This window comes from Anomalospiza imberbis, chromosome 12 (assembly GCF_031753505.1).
Source record: "Anomalospiza imberbis isolate Cuckoo-Finch-1a 21T00152 chromosome 12, ASM3175350v1, whole genome shotgun sequence".
Taxonomy (NCBI): Eukaryota; Metazoa; Chordata; class Aves; order Passeriformes; family Viduidae; genus Anomalospiza; species Anomalospiza imberbis.
In genome coordinates this window covers 8,723,537-8,745,829 of record NC_089692.1, presented here as the reverse complement: position 1 = coordinate 8,745,829, position 22,293 = coordinate 8,723,537, and the positions used below count along the sequence as shown (strand labels likewise).

Below are 22,293 nucleotides of genomic sequence, written 5' to 3'. Positions count from 1 at the left end.
CACTGGCTAGTTTGCTCTAAGGTTAAATAAAATCAGTTTTGGTTTTCCAAGAAAATTTGGCATGAGCGTAACTAGGGCTGAAATTCAGGCTTTACTGTATAGAAAAACAAGGACATGAATGAAATGGACAAAAGCATAAAACACTGATAAATGTGAAAACACCTTCTTGTCCAATCAGCCTGTGGAACCACCTGACATGAGATATGGGGAAAAAAAAAATATGACCTTAAAATTTGAGACACCAGTGGATCATTTCATCCTCAGCATGCAAGACAAAGTCCTTCAAGAAATAAATGCCCAATATTGGGCTGTAACATCTAGACCTGACCATGCCACCACATATTTAAATTGCCTAATGCAACTCTACATAAACTTTCATAAAATGCTAAGCAATTTTTAGAATTTGTAGTCTCCTTTGGAGACACAATGACCACAGAAGGGACAGAAGATTATAAAAACCTATATAAAAAGTCCATTGCAGTTCCAGGATCAGATTCTGATTCTTGCCTTGGGGCCTCAGATGGCTGTCGTTGAGTTGAGCTTCTACCAGAGTGGGGAAAAGGAAGACGCTGCAACAAGAGGCAGCTCTCCAAGAACCTGTTGGTGACAGAACCAGACAGATCACTGACCTGGTTGATTTCATTTCACATCATACACAAAAGTCCTACAGAAGTGGCCATATTGTCATTTCCATGTTTTAAATTAATAGAAAGAACAAGTAAAGCACTAATTGATCATCTACTGTGAAAAGATCTGGAGAAATACTTAAAGCAGCAATGTGAATACCCTGTCAGAATAAATTATAAAACATGCATTTCCATGTATATCTCAGAGCAAATACTTCATGCAGTCTGACAAGGCCATTTTGAACTGATCACACCCAGTTCTTCTCAGACACTCATGCATAAACACTTGCTACAACAACATTAATGAGCAATGACATAAGGAATTTTGGTCTAACCAAACAGACTCCATCCGAACAGTTCCATGCTTAAACCCTTAAACTCCTTCCCCATCTCCCTTAAGCAAATGAGGGGTTTTTTTTTAAAGGTGAAAAAAAATGATCATACAGCTGTCATCTCATACCTTTTTTCAGCAAACCCTCTCAAAAGAAGTGCAGTATAATAAACAAATATAATTAGGCCTCAGCAGAGCCATGTTCCTCCTCACAAACTGCATCCACTCCCCTTCTGGTTCCATATCAGGCTAGTTATTCACAGAGATTTTGAAAGAACTAAAATTGCTTCAGAGTCATAGTAAATCAACCAAGCCAGACAAATCTCTCACAGTTTTCATATGATGTCATTTTCTCTGCAACTATCACTTTCTGACCTGAGCCAATCTTTTCTAAAAACTGTATTCTACCACGTGGGTTTACAACAAAATAAAACAAAACAAAAAAGCAGAAGCTTAAACCAAATGTTCTTAGTAATTTCTAAGATATTTATGTTTTTCACCATGTCCTAACATCTGGAAATTGAAATAATATTCTTTTGATTACATATAATCAGTAATCTAAAGGGTCAAGTGACCTTACAGTACATTCTTTTTATGCTGCTCTGCTCCAAGCTTTCACTCAGAGAAAATTGCAGAGCATACCACAGGAGCTATAGAAGCATGTTACAAATAGTAAGTTCCCATCCACCCTACATCTTTGGGTGTCAGTACCACTGGGAAATTTCAGGAGACATTATGTGTAACACATGAAAATCAATTATCTGCCACCTGGCTAGTGGTCAGAAAGTTAAAATATTCCAGCTATAATTTATGCAAAACTTTGTGCAGTGCAGTAGGTATTCTGGGAGAATGTGATCCAGGATGTCATTATCCTTAAGAACAAGCATTATAAGCAGTAAATAACCATCACTTGTATTTGTCTTCTGAAGCACCAGAGTACAGCCTGTACCAATTTAAAGAGTCAGCCCCTCCTTACAGACGACATGTGAAGGTCTCACTTCTACTACACATTCTGGGTTGCCAGGGAAATGTAGCAAAACCTAAGACAAAGTCCCAGGTATGTTGGTACTTACTGGGACTGTGCTGATTGCTTGTCCTTAGCATGAGCAGCTACTACTACTTAACTACTACTGCTACTTCTTTTAGTACCTATATATGGTACAGTCATCAAGGAGAAAGCTACATCAGATCTTCAGTTTATTCAGCCCAAGCTGAAGTTGTCCTTAATTTTTATTTCTTTCTAGGTTGTAGACTAAAAAGCCAAACCAAATTCAAGCCAAATACCAGTCAAAACATCTTTATTTTTATCTTCCTCAATCTGAAAATAAAACTTAACTGCTAGTTTGATGTTTCTGTCAAACAGGAATGGAAACTTCTTCCTTTTTCCCTCTTTTTTTTCCCCTCAGAAAATTCTGCTTACTGCTTCAGAACAATAGTTGGACTAACACTGACATTCCTAGTGGACCCCATTTAGCACAGAAACTGTTTACTTCTGCTAGAATTTGCAGAGTGGCATTCTATTGATTCTTTTAACTTCGTTTTTCTCCCTTCACATGAACACTAGTGCATGCAATATAAAATTTAGCCTCTGCACACACTGCTCTGCAGACCCTGTGGCATCCTACTGAGCTCAAACACCTTCCTTAAATAAGTTTAAACTAAAGGTGACAGAAGGCTGGACCTTTAGTTCTTCTTATTGCATGGAGAAATATAAATAGGCCCCATCAACATGCCCTTGCACACATCAGCCTCCCCTTTGGTGCTCCCTGCACAAGTGTCCATGTGTTCCACCTGCATTTGCTCAGGGCTCTTGGTGGCCATTCCCTCTGCTCTCTGGTCACAGCCTGTGCAGCTCAAGCCACCCCCAAAGCACTGCAATGCCACAGCTCCTCCCAGCTCCGCAGTCAGTGCACAAAATACAAATACCTGGGGAGAAGCTGCAGCACCTGTTGGCAACATGAATGAAGGACACCAGACTCCAGCAGAGAAAACCAAAACTGTTACACAGTGGGGGGACAATGCAGATCCCATGTGGCCCTCTCTGTTTTTAAATTATATATTTCCCACAGAGAACCATATCAGGATTTCTGAACCAACTAACAGACCATTAACAGCTTGAATGCAAACACCTTCAGAAAGAACTGAGCTAAACCCAGAACTTATCCTACAAAATCTGCTTGACTACTTGCATGAAATTAAAGGTATTTAAAAAGTAACCATTCATGTAATGTCTTGTACTGTGCTTAATCAGATAATAAGCAAACAAAAATTGTCTATTATGTAAATTTCCTTCTCTTGAACATGACAAGTTGCTTTTCCTTTGCATATTACACCACCAAGTGGCATAATGCTCTTATTTTTTGTGCAATATGTTTCCTCTAGAGACACCACTACACAAAACAAAATTTAATTTAAAAAGATTAATTTCTTCCTAAAAAAAATTAACTGGAGTATCATCTAAGACATTCAGCTAGACACTTGTTTTAAACTTTCTCCTATTATAGCTTACAAGTGCAAATTTAATACAAGTATAAATTTCATCATCGTTTTTCCTCTTACAGCACTTAAAATTTATTAGGAAAAGGTTTCTCTCCACATTATTTGGGTAATACATATATCTAATGGAGCACTGTGGTGTGCCTGCTACAAACACAGACATTTTCAGATATTTTATTCAATTTAAAACATGACAAAAGTAATTAAAATACATATGGAAAACAAATATTTAGGTCTTTAACTAAAGTCTGGCTAAGGATGTGAATCAAGGAAGTTCAGAACTGGCTGGTAATGTCTTAATTGAACAAACAAATCTTGCATGTATTTGAAACAAGCAGGACTACACACATGAGTGAGGGCAATGGGATCAGAATCATGAGTAAATATAATTTGGTTACATCTCAAAGGACCCATCAGTTCAACCTAGAGTTCAAACTTTTCATCCTCAATTCCAGTGCCCAGCATTATGCTGCTACCAGATGGTGTGGTTTATCTGGAAATCCACTCCATATTTTGACAAAAAAAAAATATACATATGATCTATTAGCCTCTGCCAGTAACATCTCTCCTCCCCAAGGAAATTACCTGCTGCAATTGCTAAGACAGGCTTCAGTTCCAGCTTGCTTGCTGTTCAGGTTTCTCCCTTCCTTTGCGCCACATCCTCCAGCTGACTAGGGAAAGGCAGGGATGATGGATAAATCCCATTTGTCCATCAATCCCCTCTCATGAGGATCCAGCTGAATCCTGTTTCGTTTTCCCTACCTGTGCAGCAATAGCAGCCAAGAACCAAGGTCATAAATGTTTAAATTTCATGCAATTTCATGCACATCTAGCAAAAGTTTTGCTATTTTAATTCATAGGCAACAAGGTATTTCTTCAGGTGCACAAAATCATTTCAAAAGAGAGTTATTAAAAAAGGTGCCAGCAGGATCTGGGCAAGGTCACATGAAAGATATTTACAAAACTCAGATTTGTACAAATAGACACACACAGAGATCTTAGAGCATGATCCACATGAGTGCTTTATGGACAATAAGATAATAATCTCTATGACTGAATTACAACCTTATTATAAAGTTTATTACAGTCATAAGGATCTTGGGGTAGAAACAGATAATTGCCTATTTTCATGAGTAAATGAATTACACACTTCAGTGCTAAACTGAAAAAAGAGAAAATGCATCATAATGATGAGATTGTCTATTCAAATTAAGGGAAAAATGCCATCTCTCACAGTGGATTTTGTCAGGACATGGAAAATGACAATGTCCCTTTAATACTCACAAAATCAAGAAAATATTTGTATTGATCACATTTTCAGCTAATGAGTAACTGATTTAAAAGTCATATTAATAACTCAACAATCAACAAAATATTGACTACATTCTTTACTTCAGCCACATGTGTTCAGGTATTTTTAGAAAGGTGTGTTGGGGTAAAATACTGGTTTAAAATGAATGTCTGTCACAAAAACTTTATTCCAGTGTTTCCATGTGTCACAGATTACAAACCAAACCTACTTATGAAAACCTCCCAGTGACTTTAGCATCCCAGGTTCCTTGGGAAGTGGGCTTCTTTCTTGAATGCTTGTGCATTCACAGAAACGTGCTTCCAAAGACTTTGGCACACTCTCCTCCTATGCCTTGCAGCAGCCTCTGCACATTTCTGCTGTTACCAGGATCTACCTCTTCCTCCTGAAACAGTGATTAAAGCAACAAGGTTTCAATAAGTTTTTTATATCTCTGTTGACACACTAAATTATAATGCCTATGCTACATACTCACTGAGCAAAGACAAACCCACAAATAACCCTGCTTATTGCATCCTTCTTTTTTCTTTCAGGGAGGGGGGGAATCAAAAAAACCCCAAACATGACCAATTTAAAAATTATGGTATTTGATGTCTAGCTAAATGAATATACACTAATATATACACTTATGCTTTCCATGGATCTCAATAAAAGTTCTTTATGAGATGGAAAAGGTACACATGAAAACACCTGGACATCTTGAAAGTGTTGAAGGCTAGAGTGGATGGAGCTCTGAGTAACTTGATCTACTGAAAGGTGTCCCTGTCCATGGCTGAGGAGTTGGTACTAGGTGGTCTTTAAGGTCCTTGCCAACCCAAACTATTCATGACTCAATGATCTATTTTTGAACATTTTCTCTGTTCATGGCTCACAGTGATAACAACACACATTATTGTCTCTCACTCTTACATGCTAGTTGCTTTAGAAACTTGACACAGATTAAGAGCATGATCCTCTGAAAATATGCAATGAATTGAAATTATTAACTCTGCACATTCAACAAGAATGAGGACCCTGCCTTTCTAATATCAAACAGTGATAATTCTTCATAGGCTTACAAATGGTGTTTCAGACACTATGCCCAGCTGGGCTATGAGGGGTTTGGAGCAGGAAGAAATACTGATCTTCTAATGGGAAAGCAGAGCTAGAGACAGGGATGGCAAAGCCAGTGTGTATTCTAGGTGTGTGTGAGGACTAACTATTCAGAAATATCCTTCTCTGACCCAGAGGATGCTATTGAAGGACACACCTAGAAGCTCTCAATATTGGCCAGATCTCACATTACTCGTTTGTGTGTAATTCTCTGAGATTTTATTAAATTCAGGACAAGATTAGTCAGGAAATTTCAGAATAACAATTGAACAAATGATCTTACCATATGACATCCAAAAGAACAAACCTTAGAAACTCTGCCAATCTTCTTGTGGGAACAGAGGATATAGCAACATTTTTTTCATTCTATAAAACATGTCCTTTAAATATTTACTAGTCTTGTATTTTCTACATGTGGCCATATCCCAAGCAAAAGCCCTCTACCTCTCACTAAAGTATGCTTAAGAACATTCACTGCATATGCAATAAGAGTTTTAAAGGATCCAGATGTGAATTAGAAAAACAACTGCATCCATTATAACTGAATTTCAAACTACTGGAGTAAGATCAAGCAGGAAAGCTGTGGTTTATTCCAGAGCACCACCCACACAATTCTCTGAGTAGGATACCAAATGACAGTAATGCAATCAGCAAAATGCAAAACAAAGCTGTCACATCTGATTACACTCCCAGTGACTGAATGGACAACAGACAAGAGATTTTCTCAATCTTCACAACGTCATAAAATAAACTTTGTATCACTGTACAGCCATACATATCACAAAATTTTAATTCTATATATCATAAATTTCTAATTAACAACTCTTTTTTTTTAGCTATAAAACACTTAAGATTCAACAAACTTGAGGAATACTTACAGGACTATTGTGTGAGAATAAATTAAAGTTTCTCTTTTGAAATAGAAACAATTTATTTTTGCACTCCAGACTTCAGAGAAGTGAAATTTCAAGATGCACTGTTGAAGAGGTCTTGGCAGAAAACAATACCTACACAGTGCTGTTGAAACAGCAATGATTGCAGCTTAAGCAATAGCAACACACTATTAACTTTGAAAGACTATACAATCAGCGTTGCATTTAATTTTGAAAACCAGTTGCTTGCTTTGGGAGCACTCCCACACAAGGCAAATGGGCAACTTCCAGCATTTCTAGGAGGTCAGAATTTCTTATTTTTGACCGGTAATGGACAATATATTTTTATTCCTTAGAGTTTTAACCTGATTCAAAACTAGTGAGCAGGTTTAGGCACTCAGCGAGGCTGAGCCCGTCCCAGCCTGTGCAGGACACACACAGCCACCACTGCCGTTTGCCAGGGCACAGGAGAGACGTGTCCCTTGGATGGGTACAGACTCGGCACACCTCTGCCAACCCTTCCTCGAGTAGACGCATCCTCTGCTCTTCTCACTGGTACAAATTTAGGCACAGGTTCCCAAACTCCAGGAACAGCAAGCCTTTGTCCCAGACTGAGGGTCTGTGGTGAACCAGAGCTCTTGCCTAACGTGCCCGGCCGGCAGCAGCAGCCGGGTCGTGGCCACATGGCAGCCGAGAAGCCAAGAACCTCGGCGGCCCCCTGGCATCCATCCGGGAGCAGAGTAAACTCTGCTGTCAGAAGGACAGACTGCCACAGCACCCCTGCCGCTGCTGTCACCTTCGGCCCCTGGCACACACAGTCTCGGCAGGGGACATTCTGTGGCACCGGGTTCTGCCAGCACAGCAGGACTCGGGCTGAGTCCTCGGGTGGTGCAGTCGCCGTCCCTGGCGGTGCTCGGGGACAGACCGGACGTGGCCCTCAGTGCCAGGGCCTGGTTGTCACGGTGGCGATCGGTCACAGGAGTGACTCGGTGGCCGCAGAGAGCCTTTCCAGCCTCAGTGATTCTGTGACTCCGAGAATCCTGCCCAAGTCTCGGAAGTCCCAGCCGCGGGCTGGGAGCACGGGGCACCGCCGGGGGAGCGGCGGGGAGCTGCTGGCTGCTGCGTGAGGGGAGAGGGCGCGGGAGAATGCCGCAGGCGCAGGACAGGCGACATTCAGATTAGATATTAGGAAAGAAAATCACTCTTCGGGTGATCTGGCCTTGGAACAGGCTGCCCAGGGAAGTGGTGGAGTCACCATGCCTGGAGATGTTTAAGAGGTGCGTGGATCTGGCTCAGGGTGATGTGGTTTAGGGGCAGTTTAAGGTCTCCTCCAGCCTTGAACATTTTATGATTCGGTAGGATGCCGTGAGGGTTCTGGAGAGGCGACGCTGCCCGGGGAGCGGAGCGGGCTGCTCACAAGGGGAAATGCGCCGAGCTCTCCCCGTACAGGCGCGGGGCGGGTCGCGGCTCGGGCATCGCGGATGCCCGATCCTGCCGCTGCCCGGCCAGGCCGCCGCTCACCCGCCCACCGCCACACCTCCAGCGCGCCAGGGGGCGCTGCGGCCGCCATCGCCTGCAGCGGGCCGCGCGGGGCCGGGCCGCCTCCGCCTCAACAGCGCGGCCTCTCCCGGGCGGGCCGGGCCGGGGCCATGGGGAAGAAGCACAAGAAGCACAAGTCGGACAAACATCCCTACGAGGGTGGGTCCCTACGGGGGTGGGCGGGCAGAGGCCGCCGGGCAGCGCGGCCCGAAGCGGACGCGGGCCCTGGAGCCCCCAGCGGCGCCCGCCCCGCCCCGCCGGGCCCAGCGCCGGGGCGGTTTGAACGCTCCGGGCTGAGGCTGCGGGGAGCGGGGCCCTCGCTCCGCCGGCGGGCCCGGGGCCGGGAGATGGGCGGCGGGCTCGGCTCTGCGCGGGGGAGAAGCAGCTGCAGGGACTGGAAATGAGGAAATGGTGCGGTGAGGAAGAGGAGTGATCGCGCGGGGTTATTGAGGACGGGAGCGCGTTTTATCTGGTACTCACCACAGCCTGTTTCTCTGCTGGTTTAAGAATACGTCGAAAAGCCGCTGAAGCTGGTGCTGAAAGTTGGAGGAAATGAAGTTGCTGAGCTCTCCACTGGAAATGCAGGACTTGATTCCAGCCTCTACGAAGACAAATCTGAACATGAAAAACACAAGGACAGAAAAAGGAAAAAGAGAAAGAAAGGAGAAAAACAAGTTCCTGGCGAAGAAAAGGAGAAAAGAAGGAGAAAAGTTAAGGTATGTGTTCATGCTACTGCATTTTAGCAAAAAAAAAAAAAAAAAAAGCTTTGACTTTCTCTAGGTTTCACAGCCAAAGATCAGCAGATATAATTGTAACTTGTATCCTTAAACTGGAATACATTCAGCCTCGGTGTGTGAGGCGTTCCTGTCTCATTTTTAAAGGATACACACCAGATAGCTGTCACATTTTCTAAACAACTAATTCAGTGATACAGTGCATTGTATGGCTGAATTATTTCAGTGTCCAGCAGATGGAGACAGTACATAAAGAACACAGAATTTTTAAGCACTTACAAACTATTCTTATTTTTTACACTTTGTGAATATGTTTTTAAAAATCTAGAAAGCATTATGTACATAAATAATGCAGGGTTTGCAGGTGCTCTTACATTTACATAACAATCTTTCCAGGAGGATAAAAAGAAACGAGATCGAGACCATGGAGACAGTGAGGGAGAACAGGAAATGAAATGTCAGACCCCTGTCAGAATGGAATTGTCACCAGAGAAACCACTGACCAGCACTTTATCCAAGCAGGAGGGTAGGGGAAAAAAGAAATTTCTTTTTCTAATTCATGTTTTCTGTAATTGAGTCATGTTTTATTGTTGTTTGTTTTTGTAGCAAGTGACTTGGCATTTTGTGCCATCTCAGTGTTTTTCTCCATCTCGTACAAAAGCTTGGTATTAGGTTGCTGTACACTTTTCAGAGTAGTATCTGGTACTTCTGTCAGAGTGAGCAGAATGTCAAGTAAGGGCAATGAGAAAAGTAGATCCCCTGTAGGTATTGTGGGGTGTGCCATTGTATTCTTTTCTTGACACTGCATTGTCAAGGTGCATCAGTTTTGTTTGGTTGATTTCTAGTATCTTGGAAGTGCAGTCAGCTCTGCCTCACACTGTTTCTCCCCCTCCCTTGTTTTTGGTCTAGAGGTGGAGCAGACACCACTTCAGGAAGCTCTGAATCAACTCATGAGACAGCTGCAGAGGTAATGTCTGTGCTACAGGCTTGCAGAGCTGTGAAGTGAAAATAACATCCAGTAAGGGAAGGGGCACACGCAAAGCTGAGTCAAAATATTATTGGTAAATATATTGCTAAGAGGGCTATTTTAGGAATTTAAGTGCTAGTTTAAGAAAGTGTACTTAGAACTTCTCTTCAGCTTAGGCTTGTTGTGAACCCCTCCAGTTTCAAGTTCATAGTAGTTTTAAAAAGTTTTCAAATCCAGGAAAGTTTTCCAATAATGTGATGCTTTCTTTATTGGAAGCTTTTGAAAGGAAAGCACAAGAGCTTAACTTGCCAAAGTTTCTTTTACCTTCAGTTCTCCTATTTTAGCATTATTTACTATAAAAAGGAAGTATGCACTTGAAAACTTCAGCCATGTTCTCTTACTGTTTTACTAACCACATGTCTTTTGGTTAAAACAATGAAGTCTACAGTTCTTTCAAGTAGTCTTTCATTTAAGATAATCTTTCTTGACTTTAAGAGTACCTGCATCTTGTGCAAGAGTGGTTGAAAGATCTTTCCCTTTAGCTGTCTTACCAGACTGAGCTTGCAACTTTGTTTGCAAGTTTTCTCTTACCTGTAAATTTTCAAGACCTAGGTGTGATGTCAGTTTCAAGAAACTTAAACTATCAAAAGATGCCTGTGTTAGTTTTGGCTCCCTTTCCGTGCATACAAAAAGCAGCACTTTTGATTTTGAACCCTGTCTCTTCCCTTCTGATAATTTCTGAGTAAGCAATAACAGACAAGAATACTCTTATATTCTATATATTTCTTTTATTTTTTAATTATTTCTAATATGGTATAGAACACCTTTGTTAAAATCTAAAACCTTTTTGGAAAATTGTGTTTTTTTCATCTTCGGGGGAACACAGGTAATTATTAAAATAAAGAAGGAATTTCTGAAATACATTTGTAATACTTTTTTGGTGTATGGGTCTGCATATGAGATCTTTTCAACCTTGAAAGGGAAGATTATGCTGATGCAAGCTATTTCTCTCTTTATAGTTCTGATTTCTTTTCAGCTTAGTTATTTCCTTTCTATTTAATTCCGGACTCAGTATGTTCTTTGTTATAAGTTGAAACATAAAAAAACATCTTTCATTTCTTAACAGAAAGGATCCAAGTTCTTTCTTTTCATTTCCTGTGACTGACTTTATTGCTCCTGGCTATTCCATGATCATTAAAAACCCAATGGATTTTAGTACCATGAAAGAGAAGATCAAGAACAATGGATACCAGTCCATAGAAGAATTAAAGGTAATGCTTTGAATTTTGTTTTGACTACAGAGATTATGCTCAATTGACTTGAGGGCTAGTATTTTATGGGAATAGAAGGATGCCAGAACAAATCAGTACTTGTGCCTCAAGAAATGTTTCTTCTTCAATTTTTGTGAGCAAGAAAGTTCTGACTGTAAAAGAGAAAACACTTCCTGTCTGTAAATGTGCATCTCAGATGCAGATGGTTTCAGGTTTTGTTCAGGATTGCATGGAATCTTTCAGTTTGTCCTTCAGCCTGCTGTTTTAGATCTATTACTTTTTCCAGGCTAGTCTGCTCTTAGAGATCAACAACTGAAGGCACTGTGAGCTTGGTCCTGTTGACAGCAACCACTTGTCCTGGTGCTGTAGTGTGCCTAATGGATTCAAGGGCCTGGCTTGAAAACCTCCTTGAGCTTTTAAAAGATGTGGGGCCTGGTTTTGTTTTGTTTCTTTGTCAGAAATACTCTAGTTCTTTACTGGGCTAGATGAGGACCTGAGAGGTGTAATTAACAATTAGGCATATGTTAATTAATAGTATTGGTTGTATTTTCTTGCACATTCTTCTTTAGAGCTCCAAAATTTAAGAAGAGCATTCCCTGTTGTAACAGCTGTTTCTGGTTGGTTTTTAATTTTAACTTTGTAAATAAATGAGAATAGGATAAAACATATTCACCTGTAGAGGCTGCAGTGAGTATAGAAGTGCAGTTTCTAGCTCACTGGAATTTCAAACAAGCATACATTTTTTCATTGTAACTAAAACTTTGGGATAGTCTTTGTAATAATCTAACTTTGCACTGCAGCTTTTCTTTGTCTTTGTTATGTTGCTTCACTTTGTTTTAATGACTGCTGATTGGCCAGTAGGTCATTAGTTGTAGCTAAGAGGGCTTCCCTTAAAACTTTAAAAACTACAAACAGTACTGAACACTTCTATTTGAAGGATGTTTGATGGGTTGATAGATTCAGGTCTTAAAACGGAGTTACATACTTATCCCTGTTTACATTTTTAATAGATTTCTTAAATTCATTAATTAAAAGTATTATTTTAATTTCTTTTTCCCTAAAGCTCAAGACACCCCATTTGCAACAAGAGTATCAGTATAGTACACTGTAAAATTAACTTTCATTCCAAAATAATTCATGTTTGAACAGGATAACTTCAAACTGATGTGTAATAATGCAATGATTTACAACAAACCAGACACCATTTACTACAAAGCTGCAAAAAAACTGCTGCACTCAGGGATGAAGATACTTAGCCAGGTAACAAAAACCCTCAACCAAAATATTAAAAAGTATATTGCTTCTTTTTTTTTTTTTTATCCCTCTTTATCCCTTTTTTAATATAAATTAGTCTCTATGGGTAGGTTACAAAGAGATTTATTGAAGCAGCAAATAAAAGGATTTTGATGTTATTCAGGAGAGAATTCAGAGCCTGAAACAAAGTATAGAATTCATGGCTGACCTGCAGAAGACAAGGAAGCAGAAGGACAAGACAGAACTGCAGCAAACTGGGGAAGAGGAAAATGGTCCTGGGAAAGACAGAGGAGAACCTATGGATGGTGACACCAAAGCATTCAAAACACCTAGCAAAGAGCACAAAAAGTGAAGTATTGTCTGAGTCATTATAGGATACACCTTTTAAATGCTACAGAAACAAGATGACTTAGGGTCCAGCAGATGTGGGTTTCACTCTGGTACTGCTTAGACATTTTAATCTCAAGGGATCAACAGTTACATAAAGTATCCTCATCTACTAAAACCAAATTAGTTTAGAATCACTTATGATACAATAATTTTTGAGTGTAGGTAACCATGTACTGTTCATCAACTCCATTCCTTCCATTCTTTTCTGGTTTAGTGTCCCTTTCACGGACACTGTGTAGTTTTGGAGAAAGCTTGCAAACATGTGTTTTTAAACATTTTGGTACAAAAAGCTACATAGCCAATTTTGATTACTTTTCGTTTGTTTACATAGTTAGTTGTATTTGAAACATGGAGCTGCCTAGCTACAGAAAGTGTACTTTCTGAAATAGCTATTCATATCTAGAAATACCAGATATGGAGATGGTACATACTTAGGTAAATAAATGCTGGATACTAAAATTAAGAGTATCTAATATACTAAGAGTGTCTTTGTTTTCTGGGAGACCTGTACAGTTATTAACACAGCATTTACTGATGTAAACCTTTGTCACATGCCTTCCCCAGCTGTATTAAATACAGTCATATTCAATAGCACTCTTTTGTTGTTAGTTGTTTTGTCTTCAAAACCAGGTACAGATTTGGCTAAAACTATTGTCACAGTATCCTGCTGTATTATTTTGCCAATGGTGATCCAGCTAGTCCCTAAGTTGTGTGGGTATATTCACAGGAAGGATAAAGACCTGCTTGAAGACAAATTACGAAGCAATAGCTTGGAAAGGGAACAAGAGCAGATTGATCGGATTGTTAAGGAGTCTGGAGGCAAGTTAACCAGGCGCCTTGCAAACAGCCAGGTAAGCACTGGGGGGTTTGGTAGCTCCTTTCCCTTTTCCACAAACCAGGTTTCCTTGGCCTCTTTCACCAGTTGAAACCTCACGTCTGCTTTTACTGCAGCTTACACTATTTTGCACCATTGATCATCTATGTAACATCGTAAGGTTAAAAAGAAAGTGCTATTTGAATGCATGCTGAATTTCATCAGCAGAGCAAGTTGAGCTAAAATTTTCAATAAAGTAATAGAAAAGGCTGAATAGTAGAAAGCTCAAGCAAATAAATCTGACCTGCAAAAATCTCTTAGTTCTGAAACAGACACATACCTGATCAAAAGTTATTAATATTACAGGAGAAGAAACTCAGACTGGTAATATAATACTATGCCTGTTTAATTTTCTACATTTTTTGTCACTTGGCCTCTGCAGAAACACTAATATTTATCATAAAATCTTAATTCTTTGTGCCTATTCCAATAATAAAATTATCTAGTGAAAGTAAAAATTTAGAGCAGCACTCAATTCTGAGTGACTGATCTCCTTTCTTATTCCTGCAGATAGGACAGTTTAATTAAATGTTTTCATTAGTTTAAGGACCAGGAATTTCAAGTGCTATGTAAATTAAAATAGTCTAATCTTATTTCAGTGTGAATTTGAAAGAAGAAAACCAGATGGTACGACAACTCTGGGCCTTCTTAATCCCGTTGACCTCACTGCAGGAGGTAAGTTGGCATGGTTCAGGTAACAAGTGACTTCCACATACCTGGCATCTTTGCAGGGCCAGATGAGCAAATCCTGGCCAAGAACTGAATGCCTCTTTCCAGCCTGATTGATCTGGATTGGAAAAGCTGTGGTTGAGGGATCACATAGATGGTCCTCTGCTGTGGCTGGTGTTAGGAGCAGCTGGTGGGAGTCCTCAGTGCTGTTGCTTCTCTGATTTGTGTCAGAAGCTGCAAAAGAACACTTTTGCTGCTGGAGAATTTCCCGGGATCCCCTTATTTCTGATCCATGTACAGAGTGCAGTGTCTGCTGACCCAGAAGGTCACAGATGTTTTAGAATTGGGAACTGTCTGGGTCCCAGATCATTAGCATGAAGCATTTGGATAGAAAAGCACACTTTGAGAGCCATGTCCTGTTTATTTTGCATTCTTAGCTGTGAGTATTAAATGAGTTTAGTCATCTTCATATGCCTTCTCTGTTTCTGTATTTTGATATGTCCTATTGCAGAACCAGGTTACTGCCCTGTAAAGCTGGGAATGACAGCAGGAAGGCTTCAGTCAGGAGTTAATACATTACAGGGGTTCAAAGAAGATAAAAGAAACAAGGTTACTCCAGGTAAGTGCTGATTTTTTTTTTTTAATACAAATCCTTCTTATATAAACAAAGTGTATTGATATTGTTACTAGCACACATATTTGGAACTAAGGATTTCTAAAGATAAAGCACATTATTAGGTGTCCTTGCCCATGGCAGAGGGGGTGGAACTAGATGATCTTTAAGGTCCCTCCCAACCCAAACCATTCTGTGATTCTTTGCATCCATTACACAATTAAACAGCACATCACAGAGTCCAGCTTAAGTTACACATACAAAAGGGGCAAGATATTTACTTTTTATCTACACTGAGAAGAGAAACAACCAGATAGAGAAAGGTTTTTGGTGGCTTTAAAAGAGCAGGGGTGAGCCTGAGAACCTTTTTCCAGCATCAAACTCTTCATGTTGTGCTGAGGCACACAGTGGTATTAGTGACATATTTGCAAATACAAATGCATTTGATTTAGATCTTACTAAAAATTGTTAGTTGTCAACAGATGGTGGGTGTTCTGTGAAGGCCTTAACAAATACATTCCTTCAAAGTTTTTTCTTGAGGACTGTTTTACAGCCCCTTCTCATTTCTAGCTGCTGCATGCAAAGCAGGGTAATAATTAATACTATTGTTACTCATTAGTGACATACTTGAATTATGGACCCTTCAGTTCCTATGCACCAACATATGATTCAACGTTCGCCAACATAAGCAAAGAAGATTCTGACTTAATCTACTCAACATATGGGGAAGACTCTAATCAAGGATCTTCCAGGTAATCCAGCAAGCAGGATGCACAGTACAGCTCCCATGCACAGAGGCAGTTATGTGCAACTCTCTACAGGATGGGCTGGCTTTGCTGTGGAGTGATGGCCCTGCTGTCTTTGTAGCTCACAGGGGTTTGTTTGTGTAAGAAACAAATACTTCAGTAGAAGAACCTGCCTCTAAAGTGAAATTAGCCAAGATGGAAGAATTTTGATGCTGCTGATTCCTAGGAGTACACTGTCTAAACTTAGATGTATTTATAACTGAAGGACTCATGTTCAAAGCCAGAAGAATACTGAGTTGTACACATGTTTATAAAAACTGATGGGGTTTTTTCACATTAATTACTGCCTTGAATAAGATACAGCTTTGTAAAAATAATTCTATTGGTTTTTTATTATTGATTGTAAAAATTTTAAAGCTCTTTTGTTTTATGAGAATTTCACAAGTAGCCAGCACAGTGATATAAATTTTTAGGAAAGGGAAGAAAACTTTAGTACAATGTACACGTGAAGGGCCTGTGCAAGTTTGCTTTCATGTTAATGCAGCTGCCTGAGACACTACACTTTTCCAGGTTTTCCAGTGTCTCATTCAGAATGGATTCTCCTCAGCTACAGAAGGCAGGCATAATTAAACTAAAGCAATCCATTTTGATCAAATCCTCTGCTATTTTTTGTGTTTTCTGTGCTGTACATATTGGTTTGACCTTACATAACTTTTTTACATTAAATGTTTGTTATGAAAGTAGTTACCTTAACTATCTTTATTCTTTCAGTATTCAAGATTTTTTTATGAAATCCCAGGATTATCCTCTTTTAATGGCTGATAGTTTGCTGGATGTTCTAACTAAAGGAGGACATTCTAGAGCTCTGAGAGAACTAGAAATGGTAAGACTGGATTTGTGTACTATCTAGTCTTTGGTTTTAGCTCTAAAGCAAGAGAAGGATGATGCTAATCCTATTGATGGGCTTCCTTTTAACTGATAGAATTGGAAAGTAAAGACTGATCTTTGCGTCCAGTGGCAGGATTTTCTGGAAAGGAATTGTTGTATTGTTCATTAGTGAATATTAACATATTGTACATGGAGATAGTAATTACCCGTTCTTTGTGCATTATCCCATCATCACTGACTGCTGTTTCAAGACCAATAAGCAGTTGTTTAAAAATGAGGTGATCATTGACAGGCTTTTTTTTCCATAAAAATTTTATCACAAATTCTTAGAAAATTCCAGTCCTGTCCATCCTAAACATAACTGGAATCAAAGAGGCTCATTTGATAACCTTAACTTAATTGACAATCCAAGAATTATTTGAGAATCTTCTGAGAACAGCTCCTGTTAACTAAAAGTCTTGCTTTGAGGTTCAAATCAATGCTGGCTATTGAAATAAACAGATTGTAGCCTTTTACTAATGGGTCAAATATTACCTAAGTTAATACTAGAAAAAGTTCATGGACCTTTTTGCCTCAGCTCACACCTTTCCTTAGCATTACACGTTTAGCTCTTTTCTTGTACCCAGTAGTGGCACTGACTGCCAGGGTTTGGCCTCTTATTCTTGGCAATATTAAGAGAAATACAATTACATACAGAAACAGAAAACATTTCAGCCTCTAATAACCACCCTTCCTCTTCTTCCTGCACCCCAGTAAATAGTCTCTGATGTGACATCGCTGTGAACTTTGCAAAGATAAATGAAACCTGAGCTGAAAAAATGTATATCAGTAAACATTAATTGCCCAAGAAAGACCCTAAAAAATAGCTGCATTATAACTTGCTTTACTGTGAAAGCAAATTATGACATTTCATACTCACCTAAAATATGGCATCTTGTAAGATTTTACTTTTAATTTAAAAGAGTAATTTTAATGCCTTCTTTAAAAATTCTTTATTCAGCCATGTGAGGAAGCTGAAGGCCCACAGGAAAGAAGTGATGCAATGAAAGATGTAAAGGTAAAATTTTTCTTTATTAATTATCTTCTCCAACCAACCAACAAGCTCACAGATCTAAAATGGCCTAAAACTTTCAGGGCTGTAGAACAACACTGAGACTGACAAGCTGCAAGTCTTGTGAAAATGATGTGTCCCTTTGTAGGCATGAGGAGAGTAAGGTTCTCCAAAACATTAAGTCTTAACTATATGATAGGAGAACTGGAAGAAAATGCTTACGTATTTTTGTTTGTGACTGTTCAAAGCTATAGCTTTGTTTCTATCTTAATCTGGTTTTGTTTAACATGAATTTGTAGTGTGAATGTAAGATGCCACACAATACGTAGCAGTCTTTGAGAAGTTCTCACTTTGTGCCCCTTGTAGTCAATACATTATAGATCTCAAATCGTTCCACCCAAACTTTGCTCAATTAGAGAAAGCAGTTCTAGGGCCAGGGCTGCTCTCCTGCAGCCAGTGCCCAGATTCCTTTTAAATTTTGGCCTCAGATCATTGATAAAATCTCCTTTAGGTGAGCTGAAGGAATACCTAAACTGTTTTTTAATTGGGATGCTGCTCTTAAGTTACCACATCATTTGTGCATATCCCCAGTGGTTTTGGCAGATAACATTTCCTATTTTCATATAAAATAGAATGAGTGAACAATAACTGTAGAACACTCAGTTATACAGGGTGTCTTTTCAGCTTTCCCTCTGTATGTTTACTTATTTTTTAGAGCACACTAACCTTACCTTTGCGTTCTGATTTTTCCCAGAAAATTTGGTTGTTTCAAGGCTGAGCTAAATATTATCTAAATTATTACTTGCTGATTTTTTTTTTCAGATTATGGAAATTGATATTGCTGCCAGGTTGGACACTGCTAATAGCGACAGACTTACAGCTCTGAAAGCAGTTACGAACTTTGGCATGCCTATAGAAGAGTTTGATTCTGAAGGTGAGTCTTCTTGATAGTCATAGTTCTGATATATATGTGTAACTCCTTTAGTTTCTCAGTCCGTTACAACATTTTATATCAGAAAGTAAGTAAATAGATTTTATTTAGATCTTACTAGTCAGAACTACCTTTTTCTCTTTAAACAGAGGCTGAAATCTTCCAGAGGAAACTTGATGAAACAACAAAGCTGCTCAGAGAACTCCAGGACGCTCAAAATGAGCGACTGAGTACAAAACCACCCCCTAATATGATTTGTCTTCTGGGTCCATCTTACAGAGAAATGCACTTGGGTAAATACACTTTTTCTGATCATTCTTGCAGAATTGAGAAGTCCCAACTGGTATCAACTCCAAGAAAAAAAATTTCAAGGGCTATAGTGTAGATTATGTGCTCTGTTAGGCCTAGAGGATTAATTTAAACTTCTTTGAATTTAAAGCCAGATGAAAATCTTGAATAGTAATTACAAGTATTTCTTCTTTATTCCTAAATGTCCCTAGAACTGATTGAATTGATTGATGCCATGGGGCAGACAATAGCCAAATACCAATAACTCCATGAGTTTTGCAGTGTCTTTGAACAGGGCTCGATTAAGTATTACCAAGTTATTATTGCAAGGCCAGCTTTGGTCCAGGATGGATCTGGCTATCGATCTATTGAGTTACACTAATTAATACCAGTCATACATTCTTTAGTTGATTGAGCAAACCTGCTTGTCTCACAGATCAACTACACAGCTTGAGTAAATGGCAGCCCTGTAAGATAGGACCGTGTGCAGGGTGCCTGTTTGGCAAGTAAAACTGACTGTAGACTGCAAGCCTATTCATGGTCTAAACTAAACCACATTGATGGGATTAGATAAATTCCCCATTACTAAAGGAATATGACCAAGTTGGTACCACACCAAGTCTAAACCAGATCAAATACTATCTTTTTTTATGGTTCACTAATTATGGCTTCCTTCTTGAGGGAAAACCACATTTGTAGCAACAAGAACAGTTTCTCTTTATATCCAAAGCTTTGTGCTGAGTCCCAAAATCCAGCTATTACTAACACCAGTGCTATGTGAGTGCCACCAGCCTTCTCCCAGCTGCTGCATGTGTGGCCCAAGTTTCATTAATTTACTGTTTGACTTCTGGTGTTTCCTGATGGCAGCAAGCCTTGGGCAGCAGCTGTTTCATTCCTCCTGTTCTTCTTACTTTGTCTCTTGGTTCCCAGGATGTCCTGCATGGCTGCACACAGCACAGCACAGCTCTTCTGGTCTAGAAATATTATTTAACATAGTAGCCTTTGTACCAAATAATTGAACTGTTTGCAGGGTGATTCAGCAATTTGGTTTCTATATATAGCATGTAAACACATGCTCTTACCTTTTCCAGCGGAGAGAGTAACCAATAACCTGAAAGAACTTGCCCAGCAAGTGACGCCAGGCGACATTGTCAGTACCTACGGAATCCGGAAAGCAATGGGAATCTCGGTCCCTCTACCTGAGACAGAAGACAGCTGGGTGGATTTGACAGAGGGTGAGTGTATGAAAACATCTTGTAGCATCTGTTCAGCTGGAACAAAACCACATCTGCAAATCCTTAGACTGGCTTATGGTAGAACTTGCAGTAGTATGGTTCCAATTTTCAGTTCTTCTCTCCTTTTTAAATTCTATTTCAAATGGAAAGTTGCTGCCTTTGGTCTCAGTCCAAAATGAATCTTTTGTGTGTATGGAACTTTGGTTCAGCTACAATGGTTACTTTACAATCCATCTTACAGCACTGCCAGATTTTAAATCTCAGTAATTAATTTAATTTTAGTGTTTCCATTTTGTGTGAGGTTGCAAGAGAGGAGTTAAAATTCCTCACTTGCTAAAATGAGAACATCGTGATTCCTTCTGCAGGCTTTTGGCTGTGCAAGCCTTTTGCTTAGTTTGGCCAGCTGTTGTGCTTTGGAAGTTGACAGTGTGAGTTCAACTCACCTCACCCAGCAAAAGTAGTGGCTGTTTTTGCTGGATTAGAGAGTCTGGTCAGTGGAGTCTCAGTGCCAGACCCTGTCCTCTCCCATTTAGAACATACACAGCAGAAGAGCACCCAGAGTTAGGGTAGGGTAGGAAGAATTTCCTCTCATGAAACATAATGCACACAACAAATTTACTCAATCTGTGGTTTATGAAAGTTTTCATTGAATAACATTTTAACTGAAAGATCAGGATTAATTGAGGAACTCATTCCTATTTTTAAGGAAACTGCTCAAGAAATTTCAATTTCAAAATTATTGAACCCTTTCCATAACATTACACAGAGGCCTTGTAACAGAACCAAATGAAACAGGATTTTCTGGGACTGTTGCAGAACAAACAGCTAACACAGGGCTATCTGCATAAATAGCAAATGACCTGAGGCATGCTCTGCTGTATATGCATGTCTTCATATTCTGTGAGCATTCTGTGGTCAGTGACATGCTATCTGTTGTAAACTTTCAGATTTTGAAGAGCCTAAAAAGACCATCACTGTCCCTGAAAACGAGTGTGGTGCAGTTACAAGCTGAAGATTCTGTTCAGTTTACAGCTGTTTGTTTGATTCTGTTTAAGAACCAGCTAAATGCCCTTCAGGTGCATTCACCATGTGTGTTTATTGTGTGTTAAACTGCTTTTGTTTATTAAATTTTGGAGCTGATGGCTTTTGAAGGGTTTGTATTAGTTACTTCTGCTATGTAAATGCACTAAATTATTCTTTTTGCATTCTCTAATATTTTTAAACTCCTCTACCACATTTAAGTTTTCTTAAATTACCAAGTGTCTGGAAAAGTCAAAGCATAATGAAAATGTGCCTATATACGGTGCAGGGACTCAACCAAAAGTTTCTAGAAGCAATGTATAGATTTGTCTCTGAGTCTGGTTAGTGCAAACATCATCAGTGTCTGAACTCCCCCTTTTTAAAATTCCTGTGCAACTCTCATGGACTTGAGGAAGGGAAATAAACTTTTTATACAAAACGGATGCAGTGTGATGAATTCACAAAAGCTCAGCTTTGTGAGACAGTTCCCTGTTCACCAGAGGAGCAGACCAGCAGCACAGCTCTCAGGCACAGAGAACTCGAGCGTTGTAGGGGTACAGGTGCAGCCAGTGGCACACTCAAGAAGGCTTTCCCTGTGCTCCCCATGTGCTCTCATCATCACGCAGTGCTGCACATGGCTTCTACCACAGGCATCCCTCATTGTTTTTAAATGTTGCTTTTCTTTAATCTGTGGTTCCAGTATAACCCTGCAGTCAAGAGGAGTGAGCTGTAGGGTTCCAGCCATCGCTGCTGTGTGCAGTGGCAGGGAACTGAGCTAAGAGAAAACTTACAGGCCAAATAGCATCCTCTGCCCTCAGTCTTAGCATCATCCTTGCTTCCTTCCTTCCTCTAAAAATACTGCAGAAAGATTTGTTTTTAAACTTTCACAATTACTAAAATACATTGCAAAAATTTTAACTGTCAGTCTGGGTTTTTCTCCAGCAGTTTCAATAGTCCCATAAAACTTAATAGTCACCACTGGAGTTTTTTCAGTTCTAGGTAATAGCAGCTGAATTATTACTCCAGGGAATGAATTTTTCCATTACTATTTAAATCATTTTCATGCTACAAGAAAAAGACAATATTCAGGGCAAATG

At 39.6% G+C, this 22,293-nt stretch overlaps 1 protein-coding gene and 1 long non-coding RNA gene across 2 annotated transcripts; one reads left to right on the top strand and one right to left on the bottom strand.

Moving 5' to 3' along the window:
* Positions 1 to 8,261: 8,261 nt before the first annotated feature.
* On the top strand, positions 8,262 to 21,635 carry BRD7 (bromodomain containing 7). Its single transcript, XM_068202674.1, has 17 exons — positions 8,262 to 8,424; positions 8,773 to 8,981; positions 9,396 to 9,525; positions 9,909 to 9,966; positions 11,093 to 11,237; positions 12,387 to 12,497; positions 12,655 to 12,839; positions 13,609 to 13,732; positions 14,355 to 14,430; positions 14,936 to 15,043; positions 15,657 to 15,789; positions 16,555 to 16,666; positions 17,672 to 17,728; positions 18,545 to 18,656; positions 18,803 to 18,946; positions 20,033 to 20,176; positions 21,124 to 21,635. The coding sequence occupies exons 1-17, from the start codon at positions 8,376 to 8,378 to the stop codon at positions 21,186 to 21,188; spliced, it is 1,962 nt and encodes a 653-aa protein (XP_068058775.1). The 5' UTR covers positions 8,262 to 8,375; the 3' UTR covers positions 21,189 to 21,635.
* LOC137481155 (uncharacterized) lies at positions 11,094 to 11,724 on the bottom strand. The gene is made up of 2 exons (XR_011003356.1): positions 11,515 to 11,724; positions 11,094 to 11,389 (listed from the first exon to the last, which is right to left on the bottom strand). It is a non-coding gene; the product is annotated as an uncharacterized lncRNA (long non-coding RNA).
* Positions 21,636 to 22,293: the final 658 nt, after the last annotated feature.